Source organism: Ursus maritimus, unplaced genomic scaffold (assembly GCF_017311325.1).
Source record: "Ursus maritimus isolate PB19 unplaced genomic scaffold, ASM1731132v1 scaffold_18, whole genome shotgun sequence".
Lineage (NCBI taxonomy): Eukaryota > Metazoa > Chordata > Mammalia > Carnivora > Ursidae > Ursus > Ursus maritimus.
The window spans coordinates 46321461-46342166 of record NW_024424230.1 but is presented as its reverse complement, the minus strand read 5'-3'; the positions used below and the strand labels follow the sequence as shown (position 1 = coordinate 46342166).

Genomic DNA, 20706 nt, shown 5'->3' with positions numbered 1-20706 from the left:
TTTGGTTATTTGTTTTCTCTTCTTGTATCTTTATTGCAAAGAGAAGAGAGTCTCTGCTAGCCTAAAAAGGATTCAAAGAAGGGGCACCCACAACTAATTCTACTCAACAGGGACACTGCTCACAGTTCAGAATTTTTTCTTTCGTATGTGTTGGATCCCCTTTATTGAAATTTTGGAATAGAGGGAATTCATATCGATATATTCCATAAAACTCTGTTAATTAAAAGTGAATAATTAAATACTAATCTGGATATTTAAATTCAGGGCTTGCACTAGATTGTTTTTTGTAATTAGAACCAAGATAATTTTCTGGACAAGAACAGTTGCTTTTAAGAAAAGCCTTTAAAAGTTGACCAACGTTGGTACGTAGGTTTATAATTTTTCTTGCGTACAGTAGTTAGAAGGCTGGCCACTCATTTATTCAGCCCTTAGGGCTAGGCTGAAGACGAGAAGGTGCATGACTGTGGTTCCCCTCCTGGAGGAGCTCACAGCCGCAGGCAGATGTGGTGTGCACACCCGCCTGTCACTCAGCACGCTGCGAGAGTGTGGGAGGGGCTGCGAGGACCTGACACAGAGCAAGCCTACCGATCTCTAATTTAGCAAGTTCCTAATGCCATCCTCTCCACTAACCACCACAAACCCTTAGATCCATGATTCCCAACTGGGGCAATTTTGCTCCACGGGGACGCTGGGCAATATCTGGAGACATCTGAGGAGGTGCTATTAGCATCCAGTGGGGTGGGGCTCAGGTTTGCAGCTAAAACCCTACGAGGCACAAGACAACCCCCTACAACGAATTATCTGGCCCAAAATGTCAACGGTGCTGAGGCGAAACACCCTACTTTATTCTATTTTATTTTAAAGATTTTAATTTATTTATTAGAGAGAGAGAGAGCATGAGCAGGGTGAGGAGCAGAAGGAGAAGCAAGCTCCCTGGGAGCCCAGTGTGGGGTTCCATCCCGAGACCCTGGGATCATGACCTGAGCCGAAGGCAGACGCTTAATGGACTGAGCCACCCAGGTGCCCCGAAAAACCCTACTTCAGATAATGACCTGCACCCACTTTTTTGTGAAATGAATGGATATACAAGCAAATGGAGGTCTGGATGTCGCTGAGAGAGGGTCCTCCGGTCTCAGCCAGCCTGGCGTGGGGGAGGCCATGCTGACTTTGAGAGTCCATGCCCACATAAGGGGGCAGCCTCTACCTCTTCTAGAAACCGGTGCCATGCGGAAGTATAGGCCCAATGTAGCAAATGGTCCCATTTTCAAAAGAATCTGGGAATCTGGACCCTAAAGGGGAAATCACCTGATTTCTCAACGTTAACTAATTTAAAATTTGCAAATCAAAAAACAAGAAACAATGATGATACAGGTCCCAATAGTAGGTCCCAACAAAAGTTCTGCAGTCCCTGCCCTTTGTGACTTCTGATGCGTCTAAGCTCCCACCAGCCAGAGGGCAGTCCTGCCCGGGATCCTGGCTCTGCGAGCTGGTCAGCCAGGCCCGGCTGGAGCACAATGCTGTATGGCCAGTGCAGACTAGCTCTGTGCAAAAGACAGGAAATCTGAAATCCAGTCTGACACTCCTCTTCTGGTGGTTCGCTTTGTGGTTGGAAAATTCTTTGAGGCTGAAAACACACCATCCTTAAACTCAAGGGTTCTCAAAAATCAGGAAATTCCAAAGTCAAGGTTCCTTTTGCAATAATCACACATGCTGTTTCCTTGATTTGGGTACACACAGCCTTTCTTTCCATTTTGTTCGGGGCATACCATAAAGTTCACAGGATGTGAAAGAGCCTGGAGACTTGGCCTCTTACAGACTGCTGCTGTGATATTCGGGCTTAGCATTTCCTCCCTGCTGGAGAGCCGCCTCACTCCTCTAGTTCTCACACTCAGTCCCACACCTGGGTTTTTAAAGTTCATTCCAAAATTCCGTACAAAATAGAGTTGTTGGAGGCCCATTTGTGAGAAAGAAAACCACCGTCAAGAATGTAGACTACCAGGGGCGCCTGAGTGGCACAGCGGTTAAGCATCTGCCTTCGGCTCAGGGCGTGATCCCGGCGTTCTGGGATCGAGCCCCACATCAGGCTCCTCTGCTATGAGCCTGCTTCTTCCTCTCCCACTCCCCCTGCTTGTGTCCCCTCTCTCACTGGCTATCTCTATCTCTGTCAAATAAATAAATAAAATCTTAAAAAAAAAAAAAAGAATGTACACTACCACTATGGAGGTGAAGATACAGACATTTGGGGAAGAGTCCCAGGAATGTGCCAGGATAGCCTGGCAGCTGGGTTTCTGGATGTCACCTGCCCACTGTGGGGGTCATGCCTTCCTGGAAGGACAGGTGCAGGGGAAGAAGGAGGGAGCATAAGATTAGCTCCCTGCCCCACAGTCCCAGCTCCGGTTCCAAATCACTCACTCTCACCGTTGGCACCTCCTGCCTCTCCACCCTTCCCTGTCTTCCCGGGGCCAAAAGGCCCAAATCCTCTTCCACCCATAGCCTCGCTAAGCCTCCCTGTTCTGCATAAGGTCCTGTGCAAGCCAGTTCCACAGCCCTGCTGATGGCCGTCCTCTCTCCTTCCTTCAGCCCTCACGTTCGCCGTGCATTCAGACCATGGCTATCTTCTCCCACAAATTATCCCTATAATTTCCCTGCCCCTTCCCCTCCTTGAGGGCTGAATGATGTCTTACATTGCAGGCAGCAGTCACTCAATAAATATTTTTAGCTGATAGAATTATAGTTTATAGTATTAAAAAACCTAAGACAATGAGATCTTTTTCCTGTATCATTTCACTGGACATTCTTAGGTCTCCATGTCAGCCCTTGAACAAGAGAGGTAAGGTAATGGGTAATGCTCCTTGTCCTGGGTGATGCTTGTTCTGTGTTGCTGTCGAATTATCTAGAAGCTCTTTACAGATGATCAGACTGGTGGGAAGAGGAACATACAGGCCAACTTCTCTTACACCTCCCTCATGACCCACTTCTACCAGACACTATCTACACTGCTAGTAAATTCTCGGTGTTTGCCAGGTCAGTCCTAAGGACGTACGTGAAGGTCATGGGACCTTGGACACACATTGGTCTGGTTTTGAATCCTTGTCCAATCATAGTAGCTATAAAATCTTGGGAAAATCACATAAAATATATAAAACTCGTGGCTCACCAGTAGTGCTTACGCTTGTGCGGATGAGGGGCTGAAAGGTGTGTGGGCGATGCTGTCTCTTGATCTGGATGCTGGCGGTAGCAGGTTCGGGATAATCAGTTTGTGAAAATTCATCAAGCTGCATAGTCATGATATATGTACTCCTCAGAATGTATATTTACAGGTCAATAAAACATAGACCCCAAACACCCTTTGTTCAGCATTTGAGAGAAAAAAATTAGTATCCTGATGAAACCCAAACAATGACTTTGCTTTTCTGCTCTCTGTGCAGAAGACTCACCATCCCACTGTCGCACTGGTCAGGATCGTATCAAACAGCAATACTGATGAGCCAGCTGTGATGACCTGTAGAAATAATTTCAACAAAAGGCCATCAGAGCAGCAGGACTTCGGTAACCTTCTCCAGAGTCCTTGTTTACAAGCTGAGTTCATGTTAGTTCACATCCCAGATATCACCCATTTCTACTTCACGTCCTTTTCCCCACACACTTGCCAGGCCCCTGTATTTAGTGCTCCCTCTGAGCTAAGCGTTTGGTGGAGAAAATGCTAAGTCCTAGTCTGTTTGGGAGGTGAGAATCTTCAAAGGAACATTTAACTTCCCAACTCTTCCAAAGAGGAGGCACACAGCCAACATCTCACCCATCTCTCTCCAGGGCAGGGGGCAGTAAGAATATGCATTTCCATCTTGTCTCAATGTGTAGAAATAATCCCCAAGGCCAGTTGTGCTCTTTCATAGGTTCCCACATCCTCCAGATAAGAACTTAGCTGTCATCCTGCCTTTGCCCACAGCACCATCTCTCCCGCTGTTCTAATGCCCTGTCTTTCTGGCCCATGATACGATTCAAAGAAGCCACGTGCTTCCTGGGGGAGAGAACAATTAAATCATTAATTGTTTGCAGGGGCGCCTGGCTGGCTCACTTGGAGGAATGTGTGACTCTCGATCTCAGGGTTGTGAGCTTGAGCCCCACGCTGGGTGCAGAGATTACTAAAAAAATAAATGACCTTAAAAAAATTATTTGCAAATACCTAGAAGCCAAAAGAGAGGGAAGAGGTTACCCCCACATCTCTCAGAACTAGAAATGACAGGAAAGTCTAAGGAACAGCAGTAATGGGCCTCGCACGCCCACAGCATCACTAAACAGCTGGTACAGAGAGTGTGTGTGTGAACCAAAGACCCGACTTTGTCACCAGTTGGAATGCCTGCTCAGGAAAAGATGTTTTTCCCCCAGAATTCTGTATTCTAAAATGCAGGACAGCTTCCACTGGGAAGGTGAGCCTAAGGACCTGCTTTCCTGCAATGAGAAGCAGAAGCAGGTTGTTGTGGGATGGGTCCCTCACGCTGGACACTCTGGGAAATGTGAAAAGCCATCATGCTGTCCTGGAGGCCTCCTCTGGTCTCCAAACTGGGAACCAGGCAGCGAGCAGGTGGCCAGAAGGAAGGAGTATGACTACATGAGTCTCATCCTCATTCATCTGCCACCTCAAACAGAAGTCTGGAAATATAAACAAGGAATCTTCAGTCAGAAACTCTGTGAGGTTTTAGAACCCGTGTAATTGACTCGCTTGAGGTCCCTCTCTGTTTGCTTCTTTTATTCATCTTTAGCAAAAACCCTGACAACAAAACAGACCTGTGTTGTCTTCAGGAACAAAAATGAGATGGCAACCAGGTCAGTGAGACAGTTGCAAAGCAGAACCCAAAGAACAAGGGGAGAGAGGTTTGTCAAAGCGCTGGGGGGAGGGGGGCGGGTATCTTCAACAGCAGGATGGATGGCAGCTGTTCTCCTCCCCTCCCCTCGTTTCGCTTAACATTATACTAGGACCTTTGCATCTATGGTCATAACTGAAGGGGGGGGTCTCAAATTTTATTAGCTTGCCATGCAACTGTCTGGTTTTGGAAACAAGGTTATACTGAGCCCAGAAGTTAGTGCATCCACGTCCCTGCTTAGCTTCCTATAAAGGATGAAGGTGATCTTGACTGCAGACCGTAAACTCTGACTTGAACGCCTTTGGTCCTGGGCCTTCTAATTGGGGCTGGCCTTTAACAGCCACCGTCCTAATCAAATCTCTTTCTCCCTGATTCAAGTTTGTCATTTTCATGTTTTCCAAAAATTTGTTTCTTCTAGGTTTTCCAACTCATTAACATTTCGCTATTTGGGAAAAAAAAATTACTATTTTTTTTCTCATTTGTGCCTATTTTATTACCTTCCCTTTTATTACTTCTACTGTCATTTTCTTTTATTTTTTTTTCCCTTCCTTAGTCTTAACCAAAGCTCAGCTTGTTAATCCCTCTTTACTCTTGCCACTACTTGGCTATTTCCTGGGATGGAGCCACTGGGGATTTCTTAGAACCGCTGAAACAGGCTCCGTCCTACTGACAGATGGCCGCGGTGTTGGCAGCTTGGTGTAACGGAACACCTCCCTGCGTTTATGAAGGGTCCAACTGGCCTTTCCTCCTTCTTCATCGTCATCTTCAGGCCCTCTGCCCCTTTTTCACCAGCTCTTCATGGCCTTCTCTGACGGGCTCGTCCTTTACTCTGGGATGGCCTCTCTCCTGCGGCTTGCCGTCTAGCGCGCAAGGCCCTCCAGCCTGCGAGCACATCTAGGGAGCGAGACCATCCAGCGTGCGAGCACGTCTAGGGCGTGAGGCCATCTAGCCTGTGAGGCCGTCTAGGGAGTGAGGCCGTCCAGTGCGCGAGAACGTCCAGTGTGTAAGGCTGTCCAGCGCGTGAGAACGTCTAGCGCCTGCGGCCGTCTAGCCCGTGAGAATGTCTAGCACGTGAGAACGTCTAGTGAGTGAGGCTGTCTAGTGAGTGAGGCCATCCAGTGCGCGAGAACGTCCAGTGTGTAAGGCTGTCCAGCGCGTGAGAATGTCTAGCGCCTGCGGCCGTCTAGCCCGTGAGAATGTCTAGCACGTGAGAACGTCCAGCACGCGAGGCCGTCTAGCCCGTGAGGCTGTCCAGCGCATGAGGCTGCACCTCCCACGTGGCCCGGAGCCCTCACGGCCTGGGACATGCGCCTCCCTTCCTCCAGGCACCTCTCTAGCTCCGGACGAATCCCGTCTGCCGTGAGACAACTAGCCTGCTTACTCCTACTAACTGCACCTCTTGCCAAGAAAAACACATCTTAAAACTTCCCAAACAGCCCTTACTTGAAACCGAGATTGGTTGAGTAGCCACACTGGAGCCTCTGCCGTGTGCCGCTTCCTGGAAATGTTTGTACAGTCTCCTGCCTTGCTCCCAAGGCACTTTTTCAAACGTCTCTAAAGTTTTATCTCTCAAGGAGCCCATTTTCGGCTGGCTGAGACACTCCTAAAATGTCACAAATAGGTATGTCTTATTTCTGTAATGAACGTGTGGTGAAGTTGTCTACACTACGGGGCTACAGTGAAGTTCAACGGACCACTCCGTGATCTCAGTAAGAACCATCGATTTCGTAGCCTTCTCTACTTTCTTTGGCTTGCATTGCCAGCCCTAGCAGTCAGCTCTGGAGGCATTTTCTCACACACACACTCACCAAAGTTCTACCACTTCACAAAAGTCACCACCAAAGATGGGTTGAGTAGTGGTCAATGACGCCTGAGAGGCAGACACTGGGCCGTTGGCCAGCCAGACTTGCCCACTAAGTGACTTGCACCCACACATCAACCTCACCATGTGTGAGGTTCAAATTCATGCCTCAGCAAAGTGAGAGATTTCTATATGTCACAGGCTTCTGAAGAACACTCAAAGGTGGGAATGATCCACCTGTTCATGCCAAGGGTCCAGTCCACTTCCAATTCCACCGAGGAACAAACAGAAGCCAAGAGTAGCTAAGGGTGCATGTCCGGGTGCAGTGTCCTACCCATGGTCACTGAGAGGCAGGACCTGAGAGGTGGAAGGGACTCCCCAAGATCACAGGTGGGGGAACTGTGACAGAGAGAGGGAGGCACCAGAGGCCTGGGACCCTCACAGCAGGTTAGCCTTCTCTCACAGCCAGAAACTCAAGAAAGGGCCCACACCAGCTTTATACAGCTTTTTTTTTTTTTTTAAGATTTTATTAAGTAATCTCTACACCCAACATGAAGCTTGAACTCACAATCCTGAGATCAAGAGTCGCATGCTCTACCAACTGAGCCAGCCAGGTGCCTCTCCATATGGCTTTTTTTGAAAAAAAGAATCCACTGAAAGCAGGGACTCAAACAGATATTTGCAAACCCATGTTCATAGCAGTATTATTCACAATAGCCCAAATTTGGAAGCAACCCAATAATCTGTCAATGGATGAATGGATAAGCAAAATGTGGTGCATACATAATTATTCAGCCTTTTAAAAGGAAGGCAAATAGGACCCATGCTACAACATGAATGGACTTTAAAGACATGATGCTAGGTGAAATAAGCCAGATACAGAAAGACAAATATTGTAGGATTCCGCTTAGATTAGGTACCTAGAGTCCTCACATTTGTAGAGACATAAAGTAGGATGGAAGTTACCAGGGCCTGGGGGGAATTGGGAGTAGGGAGTTAGTGTTAATGGGGACAGAGTTTCAGCTTCGGATGCTGAAAAACTTCTGGTGACAGATGTCAGTCACTGTGTAAACTTTTTTTTTTTAAGCCTTTAAAATGGCTAAAATCTGCTCAAGAACTAGACTTTGGGTTACTCTTGGAACTTGCCATTCAAGAGACTTCAGTAGCAGCCATTACGAGCAATTGTTTTTCTTGCTTTCAGAAAGCATGTTTAAAAATACAAATTTTCCCCCTAGAAGAAAGAGTCCTGTGGTCTGAGGAATGTCTCTGTCGCACACACAGATCTGAACAACAAACACCAGGACCAGCCGCGGGCTGAGAGATGCCAAGAACAGCAGAGCTCAATACATCGTGCGGGGCAGCGGGCCTTTGAACTTCCTGCCTTTGTCAGCGGATGTCACAACCTCTGTGTTATTGAAGCAGATTTTGGTATTTAAAGCAGATCAGGCTTGTTTTCTAAACATGTATTTCGATCCTAAGACAAATTTTCTGTTTGTCCAAGGGAAAGAGAATGGGGAGTGGTGGTTGGTGGGAACCTGCCAGACAATCGTGCATTGGGGGGGATCGGAAAGTTGGGCTTGTTGTTTGTTATCGCTTTGCTGTTGCTGTTTAAACACAACTTAAGAAAAAGGGACCGACTGCAGCACAGAGAAAAGGCCTGCACGGTCGCTGCCTCAGTGACAGCCCGCACCTCCCACTTAAACTCATAGTAGTGTTTCAAACGCGGTTTCATACCATCACGTTTGCTCAGCAAAGTCCCTCTGCCTGGAACAACTTCACAGGCCTCCCCACACAATTCCTGCTCGCTTTTTGAAAATCCATTTCTAGAAAACTTTTACAGCTTAAAGAAAAAAAAAGATTTATTTTAGAGAAAGGGAGAGTGTGCTCGAGTGTGAAGTGGGGGAGGAATAGAGGGAGAGGGAGAGAAATCCTCAAGCAGACTCCCCACTGAGCACGGAACTGACATGGGGCTCGATCCCAGGACTCCGAGATCAGGACCTGAGCAGAAGGTAGATGCTTAACTGACTGAGCCACCCAGGCGCCCCAAGCATGCAATTCTTGATCTCAGAGTCGTGAGTGCAGGCCCCATGTTGGGCATAGAGATTACTTAAAAATATACATACATACATACATACATACAATCTTAGGAAAGATTGGAGATCAAATAAGCACATATATTTAGTAGGGGTCTAGAAAACTCCACACAGTAAATCCCAAAATATACTCATAGTAATGTTGAACAGGTTGGTGGTCAGTTCTTTAACAGGAATAGAGGAATAGGACTGTTGAGATTACCTCGTCTGTCCCCTAAAATTTCAGCACTTTAAAGATGTTATTCCATTGTCTTTTTTCTCTGGTGATTATAAGATTTTCCCATCATCTCTGGTTTTCAACAGTTTGACTAGGATATGCCTAAGTATGGTTTTCTTTGAATTTTTTGTTTGAGGTCTGGTGAGCTTCTTGAAGCTGTGGTTGATTATCTTTCGGCAGCGACGGAAACTTCTCAGCCACTATCCCTTCAAATACTGTGTCTGCCCAATATCTCTCTTCTAGAACTCCGGTTACACATACATTTGATTTTTTTTGACCACTTCCCCTGTGTCTCTCACGATTTCTTCTGTTCTCTCCATTCTTTTTTCCCCTTTATGCCTCACGAATCCTGTGACACTGTGTCCAGTCTGCTGTTCTTGGAGCAAGCCAGATCCTTAGCCCCCACCCAAAATCAGCAAGATCTCCCCCGCCCCCACCCAACCACCTTGAAGAAAAGACCTTGTGTTACTCAGTATACCTAGGAAGGGTCCTTCCTTCTCTGGAAATTTATTTATGTGGTTCTCATTGCTTTCACTGGTCTCTGATCTTCCTTCCTATCTTCCTTTTCTTTTCTCTTTTCTTTTCTTTTCTTTTCTTTCTTCCAGTAGGCTCCACACCTGGTGTGGAGCCCAATGTGGGGCTTGAACTCATGACCCTGAAATCAAGACCTGAGCTGAGATCAAGAGTCAGATGCTTAACTAAGCCACCCAGGCACCCCTCTGATTTCTTTAAAAATACAATTTTTGCAATTTATTTGCTTTTCCCCCCTAGTTGTTTCAGTTGAATGTTGGCCTGTCACAATGTACAACACTCTACTCTGAAGTAAAAGGTCTCCATTTATTATACAGATAAGAAAACTGAGACCTAGAGAAATGGTAAGCTACTGGTTTTCAAACCAGGCTTGGCTAACCACTATTTCCCTAGAGCCTCCTTGGATGTCATGGTAAGGCAAGGTAGGGAGGCTTTATTTTATTTGCTCTGAACATCTTCCCGATCAGTGACAATCTTATTAACTCATCATTACAATTTTAATTACCTTTGTTCTTTTACCGTAGTCTAGGATATATATATCATGTTATATATATCATATATATATTATATATACATACACACACACACCAGCCTGGGGCAACAGGACTTTCTCAAAGGCACAACCTTCCTCTTTCTGTCAGACAGTTTCAGGTATGACGCAACTGATGGGGATTAATAAGGCAGCTGGTGGTGAGAGCAACATTCAGGTTCTTCACATGATTCTCTCTGCCCATGGGAGAGGAAGCTCTTCTGCCTCTTAGCATTTCACTCTCATCCAAGCTCACTCTGATGGGAAGCCTTACTCATCTTGCTGTACATTTACCAAGGCTCATTACATTAGTTAGTGGGATTCTAGTGCTTTACACACAAAACCCAGACTCTAAATGGTTTCTCTCTTCTCTTGAATCCATGCAGTAAAATTCCCTGGAGTCTCTGTCTCCACCTGTCGGGGACAGAAATGGAGGATGCGAGGAAGCCATGCCTCCTATAAGGAGCAGAAAGCCTTAAGTCTCTAAACATTTTCAACATTTCAACTCTCTTGACATTTTCAGCTCAACTTTGTTTCCCACTTGCCTACTATTCCTCGTGCATGTATTCTCTTAGTCTACATCCAAGAAGGGAAGAGGAGTGGGTAGTAGAGTTTAAGTATCAAAACTTTGAACTTTCCAACACGTGCTATGTACTGAAAAGACCTGTGTGTCTTATCATACCATCTAACACTGGCCCTTTGGTTGTAACTTCAAAACTCTGTGGCCCTTTGGACCTTTTTTTCTCTTGGACTTGCAACTTCCCGGCATGGTTGTGCAGAAGGTGTTAGCTCTTTCCCAGGTTGGGTGTCAGACTTTTCCCTTCAGCAGTCACATTTCTCAAGCGGCCATATTAACGTGGACACTGATGTGGTGTTTCCTGGTACCTCTGGAGGGCTTCCTCCTTTTGTCTCTCTCTGTGGGCATTCCACTTCAGCTTATCCTAAAATGCCTGATTTGTCTGATTTTCTATCATATACGATGTTTTTTAAGTAAAGAGGCTATAAAGATGCCAAGTCTGCTTCTTTGCCAAGTAGTATAAGAGCAAAACAATGCTGTCATACTTAGACCATCCAATTGCTGAAGACAAACGGAATTTGAGATGACCCTAACTTCCTCTCAAACTCAGTTCAGAGACAACCTGGCGTGGGGTCAATAGATTCTCCATTCTGGTACTTTTTCTCAACTTTCATTTTATTCAGTAAATGTACTCATCTACTGACAGACTTACTTTTGAAATGATTGGTTTCTGCCAAAGTTATTTTTAAAATTTTGTCCCGCTGATTGAAAAGTTCTATCAGTTTCCCAAGCTAAACAGTGCTCTGTGCTTCTGGAAAGGAAGGGCATGTGGCTAAGGTGTTTAATTTTCTGAGCTGTTTTGATACACTCAAAGGACTGATCTAATCGCTGCAGTTTATTTTTAGAAATGAAATAAATTTAAGCTCAAAGGAGCTTTAAATAAAAGCACCATAATTATATTTACTCCAAGGCCTGGGGATTTTTTTCTTCTCCTTTTGATAGAAGTTCAATTCATGCTATTGTTATCCTGAGTAATAATGGAGGGAAAAGAATAGATTTGCCAAAAGATATACATCCAGACCTCCTTGCAGGCTTTAAGGAAACGTAGTGCCCATTTGGTAAAAACCCTTTTGCTGCTTTAAACCTGCCTCCTTCCTTAATCCCAACAATATCAGTGGGGAGAAGCGAGGCCATGACATCACGGGCTGTGCCTTGGCTCCGGGTCACAGTCAGTTTTGCAAGATCTGAGAGTGAGAACTCCTGAGGAATGTACAACGCTTGCGCAAGATTCACCCCGACAGCCCAACTCCATTTGAGGGATTTACAAAAACCATGAAGGCTTTCAGCTCTTGCGCTACAGCTTGGCGCACTCGGCAAAATGTCAGTGAGCTCTTCTGCTATGGACTGAACTGTGCCCCACCCCCACCCCCCAATTCATATGTTGAAGCCCTAATGTTCAATGTGATGGTATACGGAGATGGGGCCTTTGGAAGGCAATTGAGGTTAGATGGGGTCATGGGGAGGGGGATTCCTCATGATGGGCTTTGTGACCTTGTAAGAAGAGACCGGAGAGCTTGCTCCCTCTCTCCCTTTGCCATGTGAAGACACAGCTAGAAGGCCACCATCTGCAACCCAAGGAGAGAGCTGCCTCCAGACACCAGCCCTTCATCACGGACTTGCAGCCTCCAGAACCGTGAGGAATAAATGTCTGTTGCTCCAGCCGCCCAGTCGGTGGCATTTTGTAATGACAGCACGAGCGAAGACATTATTCCTTGCTCTTTTGGAGAGTTTAAAAAAGTGAAAGTTAAAACGACAATGACTAACTGTTTGAGAAGAAGCTTTTACCGAATTGGAAGTGAAGGAGGAACAGGGCTTTGAGGTATTGCTGGAATGAAGCAGAGGCCAAATGACACACACTGAGCACCTCCCCAGGCACCAGAGAGGAGAAAACAGGCCAGCACCTGCCCTCACAGCGCCCTATGCAGGCTCGCTGCTTCTAGATGCCACTAAGCAAATCGTCTCAACGGAATATGTTAAGTGCTGAGATTACGGGTATACTCTGGATATTACAGGAACAAGCCCCACATAGAGACGATGCCCACGTTAATCTTGGACAAGTAAGAATTATCAAGTGAGGGAGCTGGGGAAGGGCTTTCTACATAGAAGGAACAGTACCCACAAGTCAGCAAACTTGAAGCCACTGGGTCTCAACTGGGGCACAAAGTGTGAGTTGAATAGTGGCCACCATCAAAGCTGAAAGAAAACCGAGAGAAAAAAAACAATAGCTGGGAACCCCCTTTCCCTAGCAAGGTACTGAAAAAACTCCCACGGAGAATCCTATTCTTTAAGGACAATGGGCAGCTGGTTCCAGGACGACCGGGCGCATCCTTTGATCAGCACACCAGAGGTAGGCCTGCACTCGGATGTCACGAGAGCCCACGCCAATCTCGTGAGCATCTGCTTTCGTGCCCGTGTCTGTGGGAGAGCCAGGCCAGCAGTGTCCTGGGAGTCCTGGGAGTCCCAGACTCACTGGAACCTCAGGCGGGCCGGTTCCCCTCTCTGGATTTGAGTTTTCCCCTCCATAAGAAACAAAGAAATTATGAAGTATTTCTCAGGGATTAAATTTTAGTCTTTCACTTAAAAATTTTTTTTAAAGGGGTTGGGGGGTTTTCTTAATTTGCTGACTTGTTCCAGTGAGAATTTTCAAGAAGCTTAAAAAGACAGTGGTTACAGACAAAATATATGGATTACAGGTAGATGAGAGAGAGGAAGTGTACATGTGCGTATATGCCTTCATTTCTCTGGGGTACGTGCCCGGAGTGGGACTGCTCCGTCAAAACACAGACCTTGTTTGGCTGTAGTGTTTTCTAAGCCAGAAATGTTATTCTGCATCCTTGTCAACACTCGATATTGTCGGTCTCTATAATTTTGGCCATTCTGGTGGGTGTGAGGTTCTCCGTCAGGTTTGATACCACTTCTGTCTCAATGCCCGATTCTCTCACAGCTAACCTAGCCCAGGCCGAAAGCCACAACTTACCTCCTGAAGACCCAGCCAACAATCTTTAGGGCTGATATTTCTTTTCCTTTCTTTCTTCTTCGTTTTTTAAATAAACACCTGTGTAGAACTACCAAAATGATAACTTAGGTTCTCTGAGTTATTTGAAAAATTGAAAAAAGCACTTTGAAACCTATGGTGTCACTTGGATCTGGTCATTTTAGATTTCTCTTGACACCAGAATGGCAAAATGGAAGAAGACAGAAGTGAATGCTCTCTATCAACCCAGATCGACAGCTCTGAATTTGCAGCTGAACCCAAAATGCAAACAGCACTTCAAACGTTTCTCCATCTGCGAAGGAAAGGCTCATTCTTTTCAAGTAATACTATGCTAGCCAATGTAAAATGCTCGAGACACACATTATCTCATACAATCCCTGCAACATTTCCATGATGTCCTATAATGATTCCCACTTTACAGGTGAGAAAACTGATACATATGGAGGCAAAGTAATCTTCCCAAGGTTACATTGCTAGGGTGGAATTTTGATCCAGGTCTTTCCGTCTCCCAAGAACTGGGCTATCTGTCACTACTCTCTACTGTCTCATCACTCTATAAATCTCTACTGAATACATTTGCTGAATGTAACATGTCCCAACAGAGCAACTTGAAAAACAATTTCCGGGGAAAAGAAAAAAACTTCTAAGAAGCATGAGTACGGAAACCCAGCTAGGCTTTACATCGTTCGTAGAGTGAACAGTCAACAGCCTGAGTAGATGTTGAGGAAAAAAAGAATAACCATCCTTGACTTCGTGGAAGATGCGTCAGGACTTAATGAGATCTGAGTGGTTCACGCAGCTGTGGCTCAACTCCGACGCAGGGGCAGAGAGTACTTTCACGAAGAAGCATCTACTGATCACGGACTGTGGGCTCAGTTGTGGGGTACACGAGAAGAAACACATAGTTTCTGTGCGAAGAAACCCTCAGTTCCCTGGAGTGGACTCCTTTTCTAATTTCTCGAGAGCTCTAGCCATCCGTTAAAGACAAAACTTAGGGGCGGCTGGGTGGCTAAGTCAGTTAAGCGTCTGCCTTTGGCTCAGGTCATGATCCCGGGGTCCTGGGATGGAGCCCCGCTCAGTGGGGAGTCTACTTCTCCCACCCCCTCTGCCTCCTCCCCTCTGCTCATGCGCTAATAAATAAAGAGAATCTTTAAAAAAGACAAAATGAAAGATGATGCCGAATAACTGCCAAACTCCTCCCTCGCAAAGTGCTGAACTCTGAACAGCGCAGCCAAATGTCACAAACATTTGCCAATTTGCTACAGGAGTGTCAACGATGCTCACAGTACGATTTGTAAGGCAAGGATTTGTAAGGATGCAGGGCCCAATATCATGAGAACGCCTCTTACTCTCACCCGAAGAAAAACATTCGTTTTCCCAGGTGAAAATCCTTTTGGGGAGCAGAGAGGGCAGTGCAGAGATAATAACGGGTGATTGGATCCTTGAATCCAAAGTGTTCTAATTACAAGAAGATTAATTGAACGCCGCGTGAAAAAAAAGTAAAGTCTTTTCTTTTTTGGGGGGTGTGAGGTAGTCACTGTACAAAAGATGAAACAGAGACTTGAAAACAGTGGCCCCTAATTCCATTTCCACTAAAAAATGTAAGAGGCACTTTCACAGTCGCCAAATTCTTTACAGTTCAAATTTTGCATCTAGGAACACATCGACCCTTTACCATTATTTAGGCATATTTATGGAGAGCCGGGAACTCCAGCAGGAGTTGGGATATAACCTTGAGTAAGATATGCCCTGCCTCCCGGGCGCTCACAGGCTGACACCCAGGTAGGTGGCTGGCTGGGAAGGAGTGACCCGATTATTAAGATTTTTCTAATTAGCCTGATCCTTGCCCTTATATTTCTTCTCCTGACATGGAGGTGAGGGACAGTGGTGGGTATTTTACTTATCAACTCTTGTCCAATCACCTACCACATTCTGGGCCAAACATGGAGCGCGCCTGGAAAATTGTGCAGAAAACACACAAAGCCCCAACTAGGGAATAATGAATGGCCTGAGGTGAGGCAGGAAAGAAACAGGATAGAACTTTCCTTGGAGACAGATGTGGCTGGGGGGCTGCACAGGAGCCTGCCCCCTGCCCCCAGAAGTCACAGGACGGGAGGACAGATGTGGAGGTGTTGCCAGGGAGATCCTGTTCCCCTCACAACCTCCCCCCACCAACACCCCCCACCAACAATAAAATTAACACACACAGTCTGACACTGGTTGTGTTTACATGGTACCAAGCAATTCGTTGTTGAGTGAAAAAAACTTTCCTTGCTGCATATCTGACTGGCTGGCTGGCTATGCTGGTGTCAAAGAAACAAGCACAACCTGCTTGTACTTCACTGCCGGGCCTTACAGTCGGACAAACACTCACAGGTAAACAAAAACAACATCACTAAACGTCTTTCACATCCACGGGGCATTCCTTTCTATCACGCGTCAAAACCCAGCTTTCCCATAATGAATGTCTGCTCCTTCGGATTTTCCTTCCATTAGCTCTGCCGACGGCCGCGCATTCTCCCCTGGCACAGGCAACTCACTGCTGCCCCCAGCCTGCCCTCTGCTTTGCCTTGGGCACGGACAGGGCCTGAGGAGCTCTTTGCCAACGACCCTGGGCTCGGCCACACCTTGCGGAATCTAGTTTTAGCGATACGGAGGGAGGGTCTCTAGAAGGAAACAATAAAGACAATCGTGCATCCTAAGAGCATTATTGGGGGTGGCGGGAGGTATTGAGGAGATACCTGCAGAATTCCACCTTCCTCTGTGTCTGATGTGAGTGCACGGACCCGCAAAGCCGTGTACAACAAGATCAGCATATGGAGGCACTCACTCAGCACTCATTTATGCAGTACTAGCCTACAGTGAACTAAGTACACATCACCGCATCCTCTGACAGGTGCCTTGTAAATGTCCCCAATCAACTCGCCTTTGCGTTGCAAAAATCACTTTAATTTTAGTTATTCTACATGACATATAAGCCTTGGAGCCAGGAAATTTATAGAAATTCGGGGTATTTCCTTAGTAAATGAACTGATGCAAATTCATTCAAGTCAGAAGTTGTGAAAGCCAGCATTGTTATCATATTTTTGCAGCAGAGAACATTGTGATGGTCAATAGCACTAAAAATAGCCCAGAAAAGAATTAGGAGTGCATAATTGGAAACAAGAAAACAACAAACTTATCCAAAATAGCAAAATGTCCGTTAGCATCACTCCCTTCCCTATGAATTATTTTGACAATGGGAAATGGAATTTAATTTTTTTTTCTTTAATCCACAACTGTATTTCCCCTCCCACGTGCCCTCTGGGAAAACCTTATTCATAAACAAAGAATTCCCAGATAACTAACTTCTTTGCTGACTGTTTCCATACAGCTCACAATAACAAGGCAGCTCCCGAACTTGCCACTTCAAGTTCCTGTCACTGCGACAGTGATGTCATGGAAAGACATCCACATGCTGTTTTTGTTGCCCAGCTAGAGACTGTAAAGGAAATCAGGCGCTGCCCCTAGGTTTTAATTTTCCATGAAGTTATTCTCATTGCCATAGCTGCTTAAACTGTGAAAAAGGATTTAATTAGGTCATAGCCGTAATTAGATTTTTAAGCACACTCTTTCGACATAAAAGTCACTTTACAGCATGGTTTCATTGGGTTTAATCATTTATTTTCATCAGACCATTCCCAATGCATTACGGTGCTGAATAACCACAGAAGGAGGAAGACACAAGGAATACTAACAGCTACACAGAAAGTGAGCTTTCCAAGGTTACGGGAAGAGGGGGTGGAGTCTTAGGCTGAGAAGAGGGAAGAAATTCAAACGGTGAACTGAGCGGGGTATGGGGGAGGCTCCTCTTTCCAGATTCCTTTTCCCCATGCAGGAAGTGTGGGAAGACAGTGATGGGCTCTCCACGCCCAACAGACAGTGAGGATGACAAGAATGATGAGGATTATAAAGACAAGGAAGTAACTGTGCCCCCTTTGGCAGCATATATACTAAAATTAGAACGATACTGGGACAATTAGCATGCCCCCACCCCCTACCCCCCACGCCCCCGCACAAGGGTGACATGCAAATTCATGAAGTACTCCCGACTTTGCTGTAACTCCGTGAGGTGATGGATGTTAACTGAACTCATTACAGTGATCGTTTCACAATATATACAAATATCAAATCATGACGTGGTGCACCTTGAGCTAATACAATGTTATATGTCAATTATCTCAATAAAACTGGGGTGGGGGAGGGGTAATAGTAGCAACAGAGTAGGAAGGAGACAGAAGAAGAGAATTAACACTCTGTTCAGCACAGACGACCGAGTGAGAGCAAAACGTGATGGGCATCGTAACTCTACTCCCAGGATTTTCCCATAGTCTGTTCTTTGTGTGTGTGTGAGTGTGTGTGTGTGTGTGTGTGTACAGTGTGTATACACGTGCATGCCAGACACTGAACCTAAGAAGTCTGATTCCCGAACTTGAAAGATGTGTTCACTTGTCACCTCCTCAGAAGCTCAAGATATGATTCAAAGTAAGCCTTGAAACGTCTGTACAAATACATCAAAAAATTTAAGTGGAGAGTAAAAAATTATGTTATTTAGAAGACATAAAATTTGTATGATTCCACTTTGAAAGACAATAAGTTGCTCCTTCTTCTTAAAAAAAAAAATTCTATCAGAAACAGCGAGAGTTTTATCAATAGTCTTGGAGACATTTTAAAGTTCCAAACATCGAACCCTAACAGCATCTGCTGACAAGGCTTTTACAAGTTTACAAGTTCATCCTATACATAAAACAGGCTTAATTTTATCTAGTAAACTGATACAGCCAAGACTCTTTCTTGGTTCAATATCTTGATCAAGAGGAAAGTCAACATGTCGTTGAAAAAAGAAAGACATTAGGCCATGCCCCCGAGATCTTGCAAAACAGCCAGAAAGATAGGCAGTCAAAATTCCCAAAGCTTCTTATCCACTTAAGAGATCTTCATAAGGATAAATCAATTGGAGGCTGAAACTTACCAGCAGAATCTTCTCACCTCTTTTAAAAACAACTCCTCTATGGGAAACACAGTTCAGGATGGTGGTTGTGTTACTACACGAGGACATGTTGTTATAGAGACAGCCTTGAAGGCTCCCTGGCAATCCCAGTGTATAATAAAGGCACCATCACCGAACAGGCAGCAGCGTGGTCTCCATGGAAACCAACAAACACACATTTTCACAGGCCTAGCAACTGTTCTGAATCAATGACTCTTTATATAGGTTTAAAAACATTGTGAATGGTGCATCAATTGCTTCTTTTGTTAAACGATGTCTGGTTAAATATGTGTGAGAGACCTTGTTCTCATGCATGCTGAATTTCCAGTAGTGTCTTGAGTAGGCTGCCCACAGCTAAATTCACTTACCTAGAACTACGGAATACAAACGACAAATTCAGACTTCAGAAATCACTGGTTAATTTGGTGAAAGAATTAAACTAATAGTTGACAGTGCCAGGGAGGCCCTGCCAATGGCCGGCACTCACTCTTCTAGGGCTGTTGCAATATTATTCGATCCTCTCAGTACAGTACACATTATTATTATATTTGTTTACAGAGGAGAAAATGGCAGATCTGGGACTGAAAGCTAGGTCAAAATGACGTCTTGGTCCAGGTTGCTATAACTCTACATAATGTTCTGTGTTTGCATAACAAACAAATTGTCACCCCCCAGCTCCTTCACATACATTCTCATATATTCTGCTTTTATCTGGAAACACAGTCCAGTTCTAGAATTTTCTAATTTTGCAAGATATTCTTCCTTGATCTTTGTCTGCCCCACTTCTGCCCACCACACACTCCAGGTTTGAAGACTCACATGGGACCATGTCTAGGAAGGTTTCCCCATCCTCTACCTGGACTGTGAGAAAAGCATCTTCCTAAGCAGCAATGGGAAAGGAAACCCCATAGAACAAGCATGGATTTTGACTGTCCATACTCTAAATAAAAACAGGGACAAATATTCCAATTAACTACCTGTAGCATTTACACATAATCTTCCATGAGAGAAGGCAGACTTTGGTGACAGGGATGGAAGGTCAGTATGTTGAGTGGTTTCTTACTTTATTCTGAAGGGGTTCTATGAAGGACTTTTAACATCTGGTAAATGCTTTATTAAGTAGGCACTGATAATCAATGACCTGGCTCCTAGCACATCATCACTACATATAATCTTACCACTGAGTGTACATGTCATCAGCATTCAGTCTTAAATATTAGGTACATCAACACTGTCAGAACTCACTTGAGTCATAACATTTCTGAGCTATCTGATCCAAGCCAAACAGTGAGTGCCCTTTCCCTGTTCCCCTGAAATCCCAGTCCCCTACCGCACATCTCTTGGGAAAGCCTCATTCCCATCTATCACCACCCTTCCACTGCAGCTCAGGAAAAAGGCTGCTCTCTCTAAAGCTAGCCCCCATACTCCTTCCATCTCCCACTGAAGCCTGTTGTCCCAACTTCCCGCATTCTTCAGCATCTCCAAATCTCTGTGTATGGTGTCTTCTTTACTAGTTTCAAGCATGCCCAAGTCCTTCTTTCCCCAGAAAAGAAGTTATTTGCACTAGATCTGGCTCTCCCCCCTGCCCACCACCAGTCACAATCTCCTTCCTGTGTCTTGTGTATTCTTGGATGTTTATGATCCATCTTCCACCCCACCCCACCCCCACCCTGCCCTTCTACTAAAGCTGTTTCCTCCAAGGCTATCGATGTCCCTGCTCTGGTCTTTTCTCAATCTGGATCTTTCTGACCTCTTGGTGGCATTTTGCTTTACTCATTTAAACTCTTCCTTAGACTTCCCCACATGGAACTTTTGGGGCTCTCCTTGCTATCACTTCTTTCTCCTGCACATTATTGACCTCTGGCATCTAAGTGTCTCCCAAGCAAAGTCCTAGCCCTTCGCTCTGCTCCACCCAAACCCCCTCACTCCCTCAGTGAGCTCACCTACTTCTTTATGTTCTTGATGCCAACCCTACTGCTCTAGGCGAAGCCCAGACATGCGAAGCCCTGAGCTCCCCCTCACATTTCACCCCATGTTTCCAACACAAAGCAGCTCTATTTGGATGTTTTCTC

General features: G+C 45.4%; 1 protein-coding gene across 13 annotated transcripts in view; it reads right to left on the bottom strand.

Moving 5' to 3' along the window:
- The window catches only part of TMEM241 (transmembrane protein 241), a 107298-nt gene that overhangs the window by 5810 nt on the left and 80782 nt on the right, over window positions 1-20706 (bottom strand). For 9 of the 13 annotated variants that reach the window (XM_040632650.1, XM_040632649.1, XM_040632653.1 and 6 more), the window contains 2 exons: window positions 3438-3502; window positions 3158-3275 (listed from right to left, as the gene is read on the bottom strand). In XM_040632650.1, coding sequence (XP_040488584.1) covers window positions 3167-3275; window positions 3438-3502 — 174 coding nt within the window. In that variant the 3' untranslated portion in view covers window positions 3158-3166. Of the gene's footprint in view, window positions 1-3157; window positions 3276-3437; window positions 3503-20706 lie in introns of those variants that run through there. The other 4 variants (XR_005835417.1, XR_005835418.1, XR_005835419.1 and 1 more) reach the window with 2 other exon arrangements.